General features: G+C 31.0%; 2 protein-coding genes across 3 annotated transcripts; one reads left to right on the forward strand and one right to left on the reverse strand.

Moving 5' to 3' along the window:
- Window positions 1-2,830: 2,830 nt before the first annotated feature.
- On the forward strand, window positions 2,831-11,553 carry LOC109798755 (putative CDP-diacylglycerol--inositol 3-phosphatidyltransferase 2). 2 transcript variants are annotated; one of them, XM_083062239.1, is made up of 11 exons: window positions 2,831-3,070; window positions 7,583-7,711; window positions 7,872-7,956; window positions 8,055-8,104; window positions 9,107-9,146; window positions 9,273-9,317; window positions 9,404-9,469; window positions 9,583-9,697; window positions 9,788-9,844; window positions 9,930-10,028; window positions 11,066-11,553. In XM_083062239.1, the coding sequence occupies exons 2-11, from the start codon at window positions 7,645-7,647 to the stop codon at window positions 11,123-11,125; spliced, it is 684 nt and encodes a 227-aa protein (XP_082918365.1). In that variant the 5' UTR covers window positions 2,831-3,070; window positions 7,583-7,644; the 3' UTR covers window positions 11,126-11,553. The 2 variants fall into 2 exon arrangements, with proteins under 2 accessions (XP_082918365.1, XP_020214730.1); XM_020359141.3 differs by lacking the exon at window positions 2,831-3,070 and adding an exon at window positions 6,775-7,022.
- A 1,535-nt stretch (window positions 11,554-13,088) lies between these two features.
- On the reverse strand, window positions 13,089-16,233 carry LOC109798243 (chloroplast protein FOR GROWTH AND FERTILITY 2). The gene is made up of 2 exons (XM_020358445.3): window positions 15,840-16,233; window positions 13,089-14,104 (listed from the first exon to the last, which is right to left on the reverse strand). Exons 1-2 carry the CDS (start codon window positions 16,128-16,130, stop codon window positions 13,262-13,264), a joined length of 1,134 nt encoding a protein of 377 aa, XP_020214034.1. The 5' UTR covers window positions 16,131-16,233; the 3' UTR covers window positions 13,089-13,261.
- Window positions 16,234-18,370: the final 2,137 nt, after the last annotated feature.

The following is an 18,370-nucleotide window of genomic DNA, read 5'->3' on the forward strand; positions in this document are numbered from 1 at the left end:
TATATATTTAAAATAAAATATTTAAACATCATGTTATATGTTAAAAAAATAATATGATAAACTACTAAATAATTTTGAAATCATATGAAATTTAATATACATGATTTTGAATATAGTATTATATAATTTAATGGTTGGATCAATTAAATTTTATTATACAAAAAAAAAATATTGGAGATATAAAATTTTATTTAAATTTTTGAACTTATAGCAACATATCCTAACCCATAAATAAATACTATATTTCAATATATATATTATATATAAAAATTATATTTTAGATTTACAATAAATAATTATGTTACAAAATTAATTTGAATTATTTATGAGCTATTTTAAAATATTAAAATTTAATATGTAATAAATATGATAAAAAAAACTAAAATAGATAAGATGATATAAAAATCTCCTCATTATTTAAAAAAAAACGTTCTTATACAAAATAATCAACCACAATTAATATATAAGAGTGAATTTTGTGGCATTCAACTTTTTTGGTGCGCGGTAAACATATTTTTCATCTAGTTTAAGACTATTTTTTTAAGCATAGATATCATTCAAGTGAGTTTTATTTTATTTTTCCAGCAACTTTTCATATACTAAATTCAAATAAATTAATATTTTAATATGTGTATTATACCAGCTAAATATTTATTAAATAAAATTAAAATTTATAATAAATTATATATTTTAATAAATATTGTATTTTAAATATATAAAATATATTTAAAATTTATATAAATAAAATTTCAAATATAAAAATTAAATTTGATGAGGAATTCACTTATTTCAAAATTAAGTCTTTTTAGACTTATTGTACTTAATAACTTATGTTCTACATCAAATTTAAATGATTTAACCATTAGATTAAAAGTTTTTGATGTATATAAATAAAGTCTGCAATTTTTTTTTATAAAAATATTTGATATTTTATTTCATTAATTTAAATTGACAAATAATCATAAAAACATCTTATATATTAATTTGAATTAATAAAACTGACTATTAAATAGTTTTCAAAACTTTTAAAATTTGCATAATTAATTTATTTATTAAATTTTTTTAATTTAATTAAATTATTAAAATTTAATACAGAACATTAATTATTGAGTGTAGTAAGTTTAGATAAACTTACTATTGAATTAAGTGAATCTCTTTTCATAATATTTTAGTTTTATGATAAATAATTTATCTTGTGACACAAAAATATTTTTAATTATTGATAATTATTTTTCAATATTAAAATATACTTTATAAACAAATATGATAAATAAAATTAAAATAATTAATAAATTAATCTTTCTAGAAAATTATCTCATAGAAGGAAAAGTACTGAACAACTTTCATGTGAAGAGAAACCCAATCTGTAACAGAAAAAAATATTGACAATTTATTAGTGATTCAGTGAATCAGTATTATAGGTTTCAATTCATTTTCATACATTTTAAGTGATTACTTTTAAGAAAATTTTAATTAGCTATTCAATTCATTCTCATTGCACATCGGCCTTCATTATCCTCTTAATTGTCTACCAGTCTTAATTACTCAACGTGTCATCTATTGAATCATAATATAGTTAAGTGATAATTTATTTAATGTATAAATTTTGACTCAAAATTAAATCTCAACACTTTATTTAATTGGATAGTACTTTCAATATTTATTGTTGTTTACACAGCATGTGACACCCTTTACCCCAACATACATATACAACAATTATAAAAATATATATATAATTTTACATCAATAAAAATCAAATTTCCAACTACGTAAGGGTAAAAAGTTCACATTCATAAACTTAATCCAAATAACATGCCGGTAAAATTACAAAGAAATAAAACTAAATTTTCCAAAATAATTTAATAAGAACATCTTAAACTAATCTTATCTATGTCCCGATGTCACATGTCCTATCAGAGCAAAATCCAACATAGAAGCCTAAGCTTCATCACCAACATCCTCAGCCTCACACTGATGATCACCTGTATAATAGTCACAGCAAAACAACACGAGAAAAAGGGAGTGAGAAACATCTCACTCTGGCTCACAGTGTAGAAATGTATGCCGAATAGCCAAACACAAACAAAACAGGTATAACATAGATAAATTAATAATAACATCACACTCATCCAAGACATAAACTATCACTTTATCACATAACATTAAAAATGCATAAGTATGGACACGAACTACATATTATCATGCATGTGGCGCCAGTAAAACATCACATGGCATATTGCCACTAACAATACACGAAGAGTAGTCTAGGAGTACATGCCGGGTCACACCCTCTGCGCACTCTCACTAGAAGGATATACTACCAGAGTCTCGTCGGGATAGCTAAGTCGCGCAAAATACATCCCATGCACACAATGGGCGAGATTGGGACTTCCAAACCGAGCTATCCCTAAGGACTAATCCCCAAAGCTTTTACACTAGGGGGCCTTCTCTAGCGGTGTATTCCATATCGTACCCTTAAAACACTTATGCAAATGATGCATGTTGTAACACCCAAATTATTATTATTTTTGTTAATGGCATTTTCGTAATTTTAATAAAGTTATAGGGATATTTTGGGTTTCGGAACGGGCCGTTCCAAAAGTGGAACGGGCCGTTCCAAATGTTGAAAATGTGAGGTTTTTGTAGTCCCAGAACGGGCCTGGAACGGGCCGTTCTGGTATGGAGAACGGGCCGTTCCGGAAGGAGAACGGGCCGTTCTTCTGAGATTGAGAACGGGCCGTTCTGGTTTCAGAACGGGCCGTTCTGGTTTTTTGGGAACGGGCCGTTTCGATTTTGGAACGGGCCGTTCCAGTTACAAATTTTGCCCAGATTTGAAGGATCCGGAACGGGCCGTTCCGAAATCAGTACGGGCCGTTCCGGGTGCGTCAGATTGCCTATAAATAGGGGCAGGGGGGTGAAATTTTTTATACAGAGGAAGAAAGTGAAATTTTAGAGAGAGAAAGAGAAGAGAGAGAGAGAGAGAGAGAAAGAAAGAGAAAGAAAGAGAGAGAGAAAGGAAGAGGGAATCCAGAGGAGGAGGCTCTGCCTAAGTTCAGCTCCGCTTATCCAGGTAAGGGGGGGAGTGAGAACCTCGCTCAGGGGTGTAGGGATAATTGTTGGATAGTTGTTTGTCGGATTGGCCCCCAATCCTTTGTCGTTATTCTGTTTAATTTCTATTTACTCTACTTTGCTTTTTTGTTGGAGGTGCCGTTGTTCTGTCTAAATTTCTATTTACTCTACTTTGCTTTTTGTTGAAGGTGCCGTTGTTCTGTCCGATTTTCTATTTATTCTACTTTGTTTTTGTTGAAAGTGCCGTTGTTCTGTCTGATTTTCTATTTACTCTACCTTGTTCTTTGTTGAAAGTAATAAATGAATATGAAATTAATGTTAATAATAAATGAGTTTTAATATGAATAAGAATGCTCTCTGGATCTCTGTGAATACCTATGCGGACCTTAAGAGGAGTATTGATGACATGACCATGTGAAATATGGACAAATGACATGAGACCTAAGAATTGACTATTGAGACAAACTATGATTATGAGACTATGACAAATGAGGACATGATGTACTAAATGAAATCATGTAAAAAGTTAAATATTGAGTCAATGAGATTATGATGGTATGACATGCATCATATGCATATATTATTCCAGGTGTGCCGCTGAGGCCGCATACCAGTGATGTAACATGCTAACAAGGTGTATCTTAGGGTCACCAGTGATGTAACTTGTAACCAGGTGTACCTTAGGGTCACCAGTGATGTAACCAGGTGTACCTTTGGGTCACCAGTGATGTAACCAGGTGTGCCTTAGGGTCACCAGTGATGATATGTGAAACTTCCTTATGGCGCCACATGCATGCATTTATAAGTCAAGATCATGACATCATTGCATGATAAATGAATATATATGTGATATTGATGATGTATGTGTATTATTTATAAGTGACTTATATTTGTTGTGTGTGTGAGTGCTATCTAGCCTTTATTTCTGCACCTGAAACTGAGTGAGATGTTTCTCACTCCCTTGTTGTTTTTGTATATGTTTAAATTATGTTGCAGGTGATCAGCATCATGAGGATGTTGGTGATGAGGCTTAAAGGCTTCAATTGGGCATGCTCTGATAGGATGTGACATCGGGGCATAGTTATTTTAGTTTAATATGTTATTGTTTTTATAACTTTAGTTTCTCTTCTTTTGTAATTTCTAACGAAGAAATAACGTAGATAACATATATAATTCAAGGAAAATATATGTTAAGAATTGTAATTTGAACGTTCTTGATAAAAGACCAAGATGTACATTTTTGTTATATTTTTTATTATATGATTTGGGAGTATAAATTAATTCCTAACCAGGAGGCACTGCCACCTTTACTGGAGTTAATTTATATTTCCTTTATTATTATTTGTATATATATGATTTCTTGTTTTACACTAAATTGTATTGAAAATCTTAACTTCTTTTCTTTTATAATTTTTACACTGGAGTTATGATTTATGAGTTACGAATGTGAATCTTCTACCTTGTTATATTTGAAATATTTGTCAACTATGAAAGATTTCATTTACCCAAAAAGAAGATAAGAAATATTTTATTGTTACATTTGTTGTATATTAATAACGGGGTAGAGGGTGTCACACATGTCATTTAAGACTCTATGCATTCTCATATCTCATTATCATTTCTCATGGTCATTTCACATCATATTTCATTATCACATTTCATATCTCATGTTTCAATCACATTTCACATTATCTCATCATATTCACAAGGCCTCCACATAGTACTTTAATTTATATCAAAACTCATTTATTTATAAAATTAAATACATATTTTTTCATCTTATCAAACAAGAAATATAATAGAGCAATCAGAAATCAAAACAAAAAATATTTATATTTTGCCTATTTCTCATAGGGTTTCCCATAGGAACCCATAGAGCACTCTAAATCATATCAAAACATATTTATTCTCAAAATTAATCACATACTTACACATCACATTCAACAAGGAATATAATAGAGCAATCAGAAATCATAACAGAAAATATTTATATTTTGCCTATTTTTCATAGGGTGTCCCATAGGAACCCATAGAGATCTCAAATCATATAAGTAATTGCATATAAGAAAAATTAATAATAAACAAAACATATACAATTGGGAGAAACCCCTCATACATGAGCATACAAAAAAATACAGCAAACACAGGATTGAGGGCCAATCCCACTACCCAGCATATATTCCCACATCCAGAGCAAGATTTCTCACTCCCCCCTTACCTCGATAAGTAGGAGCTAAATCTTGTTGGTCGCCCCCTCTAGGTTCCCCTTCGTCTTCAGGGAGAAAGGAGGAAAAAGATAAGAAAATGAAGAAAATGAATTTTAAAGAGTGCAAAACGCTCTATTTATAGGCACCAGGCCGCGAACGGCCCGTTCCGAAATCGGAACGGCTCGTTCTGGGCACACAGAACAGGTACAAAAACCTCTCGCAGAACGACCCGTTCCAAAACCAGAACGGCCCGTTCTGGGGTTTCCGGAACGGCCCGTTTCAAGGTAGAACGGCCCGTTCTGAGTCAATACCATATTCTTAAAAACGACATCCAGAACGGCCCGTTTCCAAAGTTGAACGACTCGTTCTGGGTTAAAATTTTACCCATCAATGCTCGCGTTGGAACGGCCCGTTCCTAAAGTGGAACGGCCCGTTCCGGAGCTATGAAAATTCATAATTAGTAATTAATAAATAAATAAATAAATTATATATATATATATCAAATGAAAATAAAATTAAATATGATTTTCTTCAAATAATAATTATAACAAAATATTATAATTAATAATATTATACAAAATAATTTTCATAAATGATTATTATTAAAAACCTTTAAAGATTCAATCAAACCCATTTAATTAATCAAAATAATTATAAGGAAATAATCTTCATAAATATAAAAATAAATAATAATTATTCGTAATTTTAGTAGAAAAATTCGGAGTGTTACACAACATAAATGATATATATATATATATATATATATATATATATATATATATATATATATATATATATTTTATCATGAACTCAAATTCGAGGTAAGATTTATAATTACTCACTTATAAAATTTTCAATTTTTGTTTCTTCATTAAACATACATACATGTTACATGTTGATAGTCAAAATTGTAATGTTGACAACTTTAAATAAATAATATAAAATTAATATTTAATAATATATAGAACAAATTTTACTTTTAATTCTCATTTTTATGAAAATAAAATGTCGTTTGCCTAATATCACAATTAAAACTATCAATAAAATTTTAACTATCAAATTAATATTTAATGAAAATATCAAAATGACAAAATTTATAAAATTAATAAATTAAAATTATAAAATTGAAAATAAAAAGATCACAATTACATATTTAGTATTATAAAGAGAAAAAATATAGTTTAACTTCTTTTTTAATTTATTGTTCATATTTTTTTTCATGACTAACCAAATATGTTACATTTTACCAATATTATTATCAAGGGATTCTAACTCAAAGTGTGTAAGTATTATAATATTGTTTTTATTTTGATGGAATAAAAATATGTGTTGCACTACTTTTTTTTATATTTATAAAAAGGATAATTTTAAAAAAATATTATAGAGTTAGTAAAAATTAATATATATATATATAATTTATTTATTATGTGTGATTTTTTTAATAATAGAGAAAAGGAATAATTATTAATATTAAATTCTTATAAGATTCTGGTAATCACACAAATAATAATAATAATATTTAAATAGATCACATGCTGAATTTTAAAAAAAAAATGGAAAGCTTCTGAAGTGGGAGAAGAATCACATAAAGAATAAATAAATAAAAAATTATAAAGAAAAAGAAAAAGGAGAAAGTAGCTGTCGCTCAAAATAAACCAAGCAGTGCCACCTCAAGTTGTTCCCTGCTATCCGTCGTCGCAACCGCCACTTCCGTCGCCGGAATCCTCCGCACTCTCTTCGCCGCCGGTATCGTATAATTCTCTCTCTTCTTCATTCCTTTCTATTTCTCTCCCTTGTAACCCAACCTGCAACTGCAAGTGGTTTTCGATTCCTCCAATAAAATAATCCGTATAAGTACACTCCCCTGCCTCGTGCCTTCGAAGATTCCGTTCCCATGGAACGTCTTCTCGCTTCGGAATTCGCGAAACAACTGTTTCCGCGTCCGTTCAGCTAGCCAGCTAGGGCTGCAATGAATTCTCAATTTCGCGACTTCTAGATTTGGCATGCATTTGTGATTTGACTTTCGCTAAGTGATTTCACAACATTAAAAATAGGTTGAGCTAATAGTCAGGTTACATTTCCAGAAACTGCTGTGTGGAGAGGGGAATTCATATTTCTGTAGAAGAATGTATACTAATGAAGTTCGCTTTTATTATTTTGTGTATCTTGATGGATTAATAGTTAGGTAGATGAATGCGACTTACTGCATGTTATGGTTATATGTGCGTGACATGGAGTAATGGGAGTATCTATGTGAGTACGTGTCTTTATAGATTTGGATTTCTTACTGGAAACTATGTATGCAGGAGAATATTTGATTGGCAATCCTATACTTATTAGTCAAGTTTTAGAATACAGAGAAGCTTCAATGGCCAAGAAACCAAGACAAAGATCCAGTAAATTATCTGTGTACCTTTACATTCCTAATATAATTGGTGGGTATTTAATTATACTGCTGGATATTTTGCTTTATTTCTCTCGTGTGTACTTACATATTGTAGAAACAATGGGGTGCTTTAATAGTACTCATCTTTTTGCTCTTAGTTCTCCATCAATGCACTGTCTTAACTCGTGACCATGTCCATGGTGATGCAGGATACATCCGGGTTCTCTTAAACTGTTTTGCCTTCTCCCAATGTTTAACAAACAAAATCTTATTCTCCTTTCTCTATTTTTTAAGGTGGGATACAATTTCATTGACTATCTCTGGTATTGAGCTTTTTCATCATTAATATTTTTGGGATATGGAACGTAATTTGGCTGAATTTGTGTTGTCAGCTTTGTATGTGATGCTGTTGATGGCTGGTGTGCCCGCAAATTCAATCAAGGTATAAACTTATTTATTGATGTCAGATCACAACATGTTTATTTATCTGTCACGATTTTCCTATTGAATCATAAATAATGTCAATGCTCAACTAAGAAAATCCTTGCTCACAATTTATCTATGTCCACAATGGATGCCGTTGCATTTGCATACATCACACTAATCTTCTTGCTTGGTTGATAAACTTGGGGATAGCTATGTTTTGACTACTTGTGGTTTAGAGCATTATGAGTATGATCTGTGTTACTTTTTATTTTTTGGTAGCATTAGCTTCCTTCTTTTTTGTGAGAACAGGTACAGCTTGGTTTTTTGTTGACTCCTTTACCGATTAATCCTTCAAAATCATCTGGAACTTTAAATCCGGAAAATCAGTATGAAACTGAAGGAATGTCAAATATATAACAGCTATAATTTACTTAGATATTTATTTGAGACACACATTTACAGTATAAATTTGAGGTGATAATAATTTTCACACAATGATAAGGTTCATTCCAAATAACGTATTTTTCCACTTTTCACTTAACTAAGGTTATTTTAGTGCCAAATGATGAAAATCTAAAGAGTCGACCAAATGTGGACTCATCATGTGCTAACTGCTCAGGTTAAGGATGTTTTTCTTTGTTACCATAATTCTATTCTGCTGACTGTTTGACTTTCACATTTTTTAATAAAACACTTGGTAGGCCATAATCAAGTATTAAACTAGAAAATAGAGGTATAATATGGCATATATGCTTATGAGGGTTGGCTTAATTGGTATGATCAGCCATTGTTTGCGAAAAGGCCTTGGGTTCAAATCCTGCTGGTAGTCTTTCATTGGTATGTGATGTGTCAGTACATCTAAAAGCCAAGCGTGTAGCATGACCTAAATGTGTAATAGGGATAATTACCCATCTCCCTAATTATTTATTTCTTTGCAAAGAAAATTATTCTGTATAATAATTAAATAAATTAATCTAGCATTTTTTATTTATTTTATATTGTTATTTTCTTGATTCAGTGTCAACCTTTGGAGCTGTACTGGACATGGTAACAGACAGGTTTATTCTCTGCTCTCTCTCTCTCTGTATGCAGACCAAAGAAATGTGATGATTGATGCTGTTATAACTTCTTTTTGGTGTTCAATTCTTGTGTGCTTTGAATTAACTTGGCTTCCTTTATACCAGAATTAGCACTGCTTGTCTACTTGTTGTTCTTTCCCAACTATACAAGTAAGATATTTTTCCTTTCAAGCTGTTCATCAGTCTCTGTAATTATTAGCATTTACACCTGACTTTTGGGTTGAACTTGTGTAAAGGCCTGGCCTTATCTTCTTGTCATTGCTTGCTTTAGATATTGCCAGCCACTGGCTGCAAATGTACAGGTAATGTATGTCAACTGTGTTTTTTTCTCCTCTAATTCTGATCGTATGTCTTCAGTTACCGGGTTTAGTCTTTATGTAGAGTTCATATTTGGATTTATTTTCATTAAACGCAGCACTTTCTTGACGGGCAAGGCTAGTCATAAAGATGTAAAAGACAGCAGCAGCTGGCTTTTCAGGGCATACTATGGAAATAGGATGTTTATGGCTTACTGTTGTGTTTCATGTGAGGTAAGTGTGATGAATCTTCTTGATCTTTGGTGAAAAGACTTCAATAAATAGCTTATTTTGGGGAGGATTCTTATCCTTTATATTCTATAGGTTCTTTACCTAATCCTGTTTTATCTTTCGGAGAATCAATCAGAGAAATTGCTGGATGTAAGTGCTCCCTACTGCTGTTAGATTATCTAAGATGTTTCATTTGCTGTGATCATCATAGTTTCTCAATTGTTTCTATTTTCAGGTTATATCAAGTAATTTGCAAAAGATATCATTTCTCTCTCTCCTAATGGGTACTAGTATATTTGGATGGGCAGTCAAGCAAATTATAAATTTTATTCAGGTTCGTACATGATATATTTATTCTGGATTTTTTTGATGATGAGGTGCTGTATATATCTAGATTTTGACCAACCCACTCCTTAATGAAAAAATGGGGATGAAAAAAGAAATTAAAAAGAAGCAACACATCAAATAAGAAAAGAAAATCCCAAGTCCAAAGAAAATAGAGTGGCACACTGGCACTAAATATTTTTTTTTGTTAAATTCATCGAAAGGTTCCTGAACTTTTTGTAAATTTTTAATTAGGTCCCTAAACTTTAAAAAATTGTAGTCCTTGATCTTTTACAATTTTTGTAATTGAGTCCCTGAATTTAATTTATGATGGCTTGAAACTGTCTGAAAAATAATAATTTGTGGCTTTTATTTTTTTACTTCAGGGACTTAATTACAAATTTAGTTTATGGACTTAATTAAAAATTCCCAAAAGTTCAGAGACATACTGATGTGTTACCTTTTTTTTATTTTTTATTTGGAATATTCATCCTGCAAGTATCACAGCAGTACAAAATTTGGAATCTTCAAAAGCCTGTGCATTCTAGTTTTCCTTTCGGTTTAATTATCACATTTCACATGTCAACCTTTTTTTTTTTTTTCCAAAAAGAAGTTCATGTGTAAACATATTTTTGTGTAGTAAGTCGGCACGAAACTTCGCACACTGTATTTTACTGACTACGGTTTTAAAAAATATATTCTACTGCAAATGGTGACATTAGTTCAATTTGCAGAAACCTTCAACTTATGTCTAGGATTGTGTTAGACAGTTAAAATGTTGATTAAGATTGTATTACCAGGTTCTGTGGTGCCTCAATGCACTCTTGCTTGAGTTTGAATGTATTAATATTAATTCTTTAGCATGGCTCATTAACTTCATATTGTGATAATTGAAAACAATTTTCTTTACATTTTTGCTATATAAAGAGTGTCTTGGAATACGAACTGATTCTTCATATATTTATCTGACGTTTTTTTTATTATTATTTAGTTGTTCATGAATTTGAATCCTGCATTTTAATCTGCTCTAATGCCCTTGTGATTCAGATGAAGACGGCAGCAGATGTGTGTGTGCTTTATGACATCGACAAAAAACATAACCACTGATGTTTCTTTCACGACCAGAATCCCTTGCTGTTGTCTTTCAGTACCAAGTTTTGCGCTCAAACATTAATACGAATTATCCTACATGGCAGTTGAACTTGAATTGTTTAGTTTTCTATCATTTCTAATGAGAGAAACAGAACATACTGAACTAAAGAATCTACCTTTCCATGTAGCAAAAAGATTCATTCTGTATTACAAGGTTCAGTGTTTTTTAGTTTACTCGCTGTTAATCACGCTATGTCGCTACTAGAAATTTATTCGGTTCTGAAATTCCAAATCCCTTTATGGGAATAGGATTGGCTGATTGTGAACTTATATTCTGTCTCTTGGGTTGGATGACGTGGGGGTGTATAAACAACTTTATGACAGCTGAACCATTCATTCATATCGTGCATCATTTCATATAAAACTCCCAAGATATTGTTCTACTTGTGTGCGCATGCGATTGATGTATGAATTAACAATGTCACGTCATATGTTCCAATATATTTTGCTAATTTCCGGTACCATTGAAGATAGATGTCATTGCGAATCTTGTTCCCTGAATTGGTATTGATAGATTAGTTTGCTAGTTTGGGTTGGACATTACTTGAGCAAAAGAACAAGTACAAATTTTTTGGGTTGTAATTGGGTAACGGGTGATACCTACTGCTACCTATTTCTTTATGGTGACCAGCATTTTGTTTGTTACATGCATCGTTGAATGCTACTCTTCGGCTACAAATTTGTTTCTTTATTAGTTACTGTTTTTATAAGTTTATTAGAATGCCTTTTATTTTGGTTCAATTGCGACTAGTTGAGGACATGTTTATATAAGTTTATCAATAAGCATTTTTTGGAGAGAAAAATAAAAAGAAAAATTAACGAGTTTCTCTATAAACTAAAATTAATATATACATGAGTTAAAAATAGAATTTTGAAAAAATTAATTAAAAAAATCTACAAATTAGTTTACACATAAATTAAGTTTATCTTATAAAGTTTATTTCATTTTTTTTAATTCTGTTCTCTTAGAAATGTTTTTAAACAATTTTATCCACACATGCCCTTAATATTTTTTAGTATAGTTGTGGTTATATTATTAGAGTGCTTAGGTGTCAAATTTCTGTTGTACTCTTCCGAATTAAGAAAAATAAAAACAATTCAAGTTTCTATTATGGTATTACAGCGGGTTCTCTGTTCTTGTTCTTGGTACCCTTGTTCTTGATAACCATGGATGCTTCGGATGCTAATTATACTCTTAACACAGCGATGCATTAGGGAGAATATCTTTATAGAAATAACCATAATTATCTATAAAGAAATAATAGTTTTCAACTCAGGTGATTGTGTGAGATTTATTAATTAGTAAATGAAATCCAACATCATTTAACGAGTATAATATGAATGTTATCTAATAATAAAGAATTATTTTAATCTAGTCAGTTACTAGCACTTCTCATGACGGTTTTAGATACAAGAGATTAATCTGATTTAAGTTCAAGTGCATTACTTATTTTTTAAAAGAAATAACTATATTTTCACAAGCAATTCTTTCTTCAGGTTTTATCGATACTAAACATGTAATAAGGTAAAAGCAAACACGTGAAAATAAATGAACAAAGGCCATCCCTAGAAGGTGTGCATACATGTCCCTCAGTCCCTGTATACGCTGCCTTCTGGCTACCCTGCGCTTGATCAGGTACACTTAATGGAAACATGAATATACGGGTTTCCAATTCCAGTTCATCTTTTACAAGAAAACCCGTGGAAGAGCGATACGATGCAATAATATTACACCTTTTCAAAAGTAAAGACTAATTTTTCATCCTGTCTACACGACGCTCAAATGCAACTTTATGAAACATTCATAACAATTCAGTAACATATTACTACTGCATGAGAATTCCAAAAGCATAATACAATTACATGAACAGAATACTGGTAAAACCAATCGAAAACTTAAAACGAAACAGCTGCAGAATAATTGAACCTGCCAGATATATACACATTCACAAACATAGTCAAATAATAGACAATGAAAACCACATGTTGCATAAATAATGAGCTTGCTCCAAACAATCAAATTTTTCTCTAACGTCCCTACTATTTCTGGACACCAAAACGATGTTCATAAAAAAGGTTCCTGGCTGATAACTAATACAGGCTAAACCCAAAAAACTGGCTAACAATGATGGCAAATCCGAGGGCTATTGCAACAAGAGAAGAAGCCCAAGTGAGTTTCTCAGTTATTCTAGGTACTCTATCCTTTAGTGCCTCGCTACATGAACCAATAAATACTGTGTAGCTCCCCATTGCAACAACAGTTCCAAGTAAGAACATGATGAGAAATGCGGCACCAGCAATGCGTGAAGGTAGAGCAAGGGCAGGCAACACCATCATCAATGCGTCCGGTTGCAGTCCATGAACTATTCCAGTGGCAAAAGTAGCAAAACCAATCTTCTTCTTTCCTACTACAGGTTTACTATCAGGTGATTCATAGACACTGACATCACATTCACCGTTTTCTAAGGCAACACACGGGGTAGGCACTTCTGAAGCTTCCTTAATTCCCATTGCACCAATTACTAGCAGGGTAAGGCCAACCACACGGGTGCCCCAGGTTCGGATAACTTCAATGTGAAGTCGATCTTTTAGGAGCAAAAATATCAAGCCAAAGATAACTTGACCAGCATCATGGCCACAACCCCAAAGGGCTCCAACTGCAGCACTCTCCATTCGGGTTCGGCCAATTGACAATGGAGCCAAAGCTGCAAGGTGGTCGGGTCCTGATAGTGTGTGCAAGCAACCTGCAAAGAAACCAGTCCAAGCACTGCTTAGAAGCTCAGTGCGAATTAGTTTTCCACCAACTGCAGCAGCGGCAGGGCCACCAGTCTTGGCAGCATTTTGAAACGTTGCAAAAGCTGCCGGTGTAAAAGCTGGCTGGACTAAGAGCAAAACAAGAGCAGAGAGTATCGCAAATGTCCGAGCTGTTAATGCCTGAGAAAAAAAAAAAAAAGAAATGATGATTTTTTAAGCTTTACTAGAATGTTCAAACATCTAAATTCTAAAAGGCAATAACTGGGTGCATTGACTTAATATATATATATAATCAGGATCCATTGACACCATGTGTAAATCTAAAAACTTACATAAAATCTTATACTTTCAATAACATTTTGTATAGTGCAAATTTAATTAATTCATCCACTAAATTACATGATATTATATTTAAGATCATGTATATTAAATTTCACATGATTTGGACTTTTCTATATATATTATCAAAAAATGGATATTTACACATTTTAAATATCATATTATACATTAAAATAAAATAATGTGTCAACAAATTTTGACTGATATAGAGAGAGAAAGAGAAAGAAAGGAGGGATCCACCCACTCCAAGAGTAGGTCTTAATAGACTTATTCCATTCAATAACTCAAATTTTACATTAAATTTCAAATAACCAGCCGTTAAATCAAAGTTTTTAATATATAGATTAAGTCTGCCAATTTTTAAAAATTTTAAAAATTATATGATACTTCGTTCCATTAATTCAAATTAACGGATAAACATAAAAATATTTTATACCTTGATTTGAATCTATATAAAGAAGTATTACAAGGTTTTCAAATTTTTTAAAAATTGGTAAATTTTATCTACACATTAATAAGAATTTTTAATTTAACAGTTGGATCGTTGAACTTTGATATAAAATTTGAATTAGAGATAGACTTACTTTAAGGGTAAGTGAATCCTTCCTCTTTCGTAAGGGAAACCAATGTGTAGATTGGTTGGCTAAACAAGGTTTAAATCTTTTTATAACATGAGAGATTTGTAATCCAGACTTAAGTTTTATTGCTTAGGCTGATACCATAGGTGTAATTTTTGTTAGACCTTAATTTATCTTGTATTTTTTCTCAATGATAAAAAAAAAATATAAACCCTTTTAAGTTGTAACCTTCGGCCAAAAAAATAATACTTGTAACCAAAATGTATCACAATTCATGAATATTAACAACAACAAACGGCTACGTCAAACTTACCAACTTCAACAATGTAACCTTCTAGCCAAACAGTCCATGTTTATCCGAGTTTCAACTCAGTTGCACCCGATTCAACAAGTATGTTAATGATCATGATTTACTTACAAAAGCACGTGATTAAAAAACTGAGTTTGGTTATGATTCAATTCAAGGCCAGCATCGAACAGCATTACCAAAACAGAGAAGTATATTAAAGAAGTATCAAAAACAGAAATGCCATATATAAATATAAAAATATAGTACATAAGAAAGTAACACGTAAGTTTAAAGTTTTTCAACATACAGATTAGGTGAAAGGGTCCGTTCAGGTTATAAAGATTTGTGCATACATAACAATTAACAAATCCCCATTTGTTGGTAAGGTCCCAACTTCAAATGCATTTTTATTAAACGATTAAATTATCCCCTTTCTTTAAAAAAAAAGAAAAAGAGTACAGAATAAACCACATTAATAGAATTTTTTACATACTTAGCATAATACCAAAAAATTACACGGATTCCCCCAAAACCAATGACAACAAGGGTATAAATGCTTCTGATTAAAATCACGAGGAGGATATTCAAGAAGATACTTTTTTATGGTATAGAAAATCACTGTCTTCAAAGTTCAAAATGAACATGCTTTTGGATGTAAACATCATGAAACGCACACAAGATCTAAGGCATAATAACATAACGCACGTACCTTTGGCTTTTGGAGATTCTCGGAAGTGATCTGATTGAGGGGTTGGGATTTGGGTATTGAGGTGTTAGAATGAATAAGTTGAGGGGAGGAAAGGGAAGGTAGGGTTTTGGGTGGCGTGGAAGAGGCGGAAAAGGAAAGGGAAGACGATAATGGAGGCGGGTTTTCATGCTTGGAAGAAATTGAGGTGAAGGAAGAACGTGTCAGGGGGAAAAGATTGAAACTTGGGGAGTGAAATCGGGTGAAAGGCTTGAGATTGGAGTGAAGAGGGGAAGAGGATAGAAGCCTATCCATGGCTTCTATTGGAAATGAAGAGAAGAAGAGAGAAGAGCGGTGGTTTGATTGGATAAAAGTTGTTTTGCTGTGCACAGTAAGTTCAACACTTTGCTATATCATAACACCTCTTTCTTCCACTTTGGTGCTGGTTTGTTATTATTTAAGGAAAATATATTTAAGATTTTGCTTTTATTTAATTTTAATTAGTTTTAATAGTAATAATAATTAGTGTCATTTTATTTATTTGATTTGTTTTTTTTGTTAATTTAAATATACCTTATTCTTTTAGTAATATTTAATTCCTCTAATGAATGATGTTTGATGTATATTAAAAATATAAGATGCATTTATAATTGGTATTTTTTATTATTTTATATTTAATAGTTTCATATTATTTAAGAGTCAAAATTAATACAAAATTAATAGTAATTTATAAATATATCTTTTTAAAGATAAAATTATCACGGTCAAACAAAGTTAAAATGAATAATATTTTAAATATGATGAATTAACAATATTAACAATAATAATATCTATGTATAAATATATGTATTACCAAAAATATTATATATATATATATATGTGGTTATTTTAATTTAAGTAATGATTTAAATTTAAATATTATAATATTATTGTTCTTAATGATTTTATTAAATTTCGACAAAATTGTTTTTCATAAAACAAATTACATGTGGTCTCTAAAAAAAATGCATAGGTACAGAAAAAATTGTTTCAAAAGTTTATATTCATTACTGAGTTAGTTCAGTGGTAAATTAATTAAGTATTTATTTAAAAATAGTTAAACTCATAGTGATAAAAGTTATAAACATTTTATTGGTATATATATTAAAAATTATTTTTTTTTCTGTCAAATGACAATTATTTATAATAATAAAAAATTGTTTGGATATGTAACAACATTTATAAAAACGGTAAAGAAAATGTACTACAACAATGTGTGATAGATAAATGTTAAGAAATAGAATTGGTTTAAGTATAATGTTTTAAAGTAATATATATAAAATCTTAAATTTAAATACTAACTAATTAAATAAGAAAATATTAACAAATTATACATAAGTTAAATAATTAGATATATCAACAATATTTAACTACAAATACAATTATAGGTGTTAAAACGAGTCATAATTCATGAGTCAATTAATCTATGAGATTCAAGTTAGATTGAACTTAAAAAAATTTATAAATTTTAATACTATTAAAAATCTAGTTCGACCCACTAAGAACTAGGCTCACTTGAATTGAACTTATTAATAAATAAAAAAAAATTGAACCCACAAGTCATAGTCCAATAACCAAAAAAAAATCCATAACAAACTCAACCACACAAAGGTCACACACATATGAGGAAGGAAAGTCTGAGAGGAGGTTTGTTGGGACTCATCCTAAGTCCCAAGACAATATCACACTCACACTCACACTCACTTAGGCATTTCCTTTTTGCGTTAGGGACTTAGCCACTTAGGGTTCCTTATTCGTCTATTTTCGCCTCTTTAACGTCTTCGTCATGATCATGCAACCATGTGACCATCACCACGCAACTATCATTGTGTTATCGTCATCGCCTGATTGCCACGTTCTACACACATAGACCCCTCCGCACTACTCATCACCACCCTACAACCACCATCATGCGATCACCATTGTTCCACGCACAACCTCTCTTGCACCATGCACCACCCTTGTATGATTGCTCCTGTTCCACACAAAACCTCTCCTTTTGTCGGAGTACTGAACATTAAAAAAAACATTTTTTATTTTTTAAAAAACAAGTAACTAACTTATTTAATGTGGTAGATCAGGTCGAGTTCCCTTTTTGTAAGCTTACTAAAAGATGAGTCAGGTTAGGTTAATCCACCTATTGATCAACTCGTGGTGAGTCAGATGTCTCGTTTTGATAGCTCTAAACACAATAAAATAGAAGGTCTTTTTTAGTATAGATGAACTACATGATTTGATGAATCAAGTAGAAGTTGATAAACATACAGCATTTCTAATGTTAACGAGGGCTATTAGCACAGTTTTTCAATTTGAACAATAAGACAAAATTAATAGTGTTAATTAAATTAATTAAGTTAGTTTTATTTCTTTTATTAGATGAAATTCAATATAAAACAATTAAAATTGATCTTAATCAGTTTGGATAACATATTTTCATTTTACAAATTTTCTTGATAAGATCAAATCTAATAAAAAACAACTAAATTTGATCTTAATTAGTTTGGATAATAGATTTT

Source organism: Cajanus cajan, chromosome 8, assembly GCF_000230855.2.
Source record: "Cajanus cajan strain Asha chromosome 8, NIPB_CcT2T_4, whole genome shotgun sequence".
Classification (NCBI taxonomy): Eukaryota; Viridiplantae; Streptophyta; class Magnoliopsida; order Fabales; family Fabaceae; genus Cajanus; species Cajanus cajan.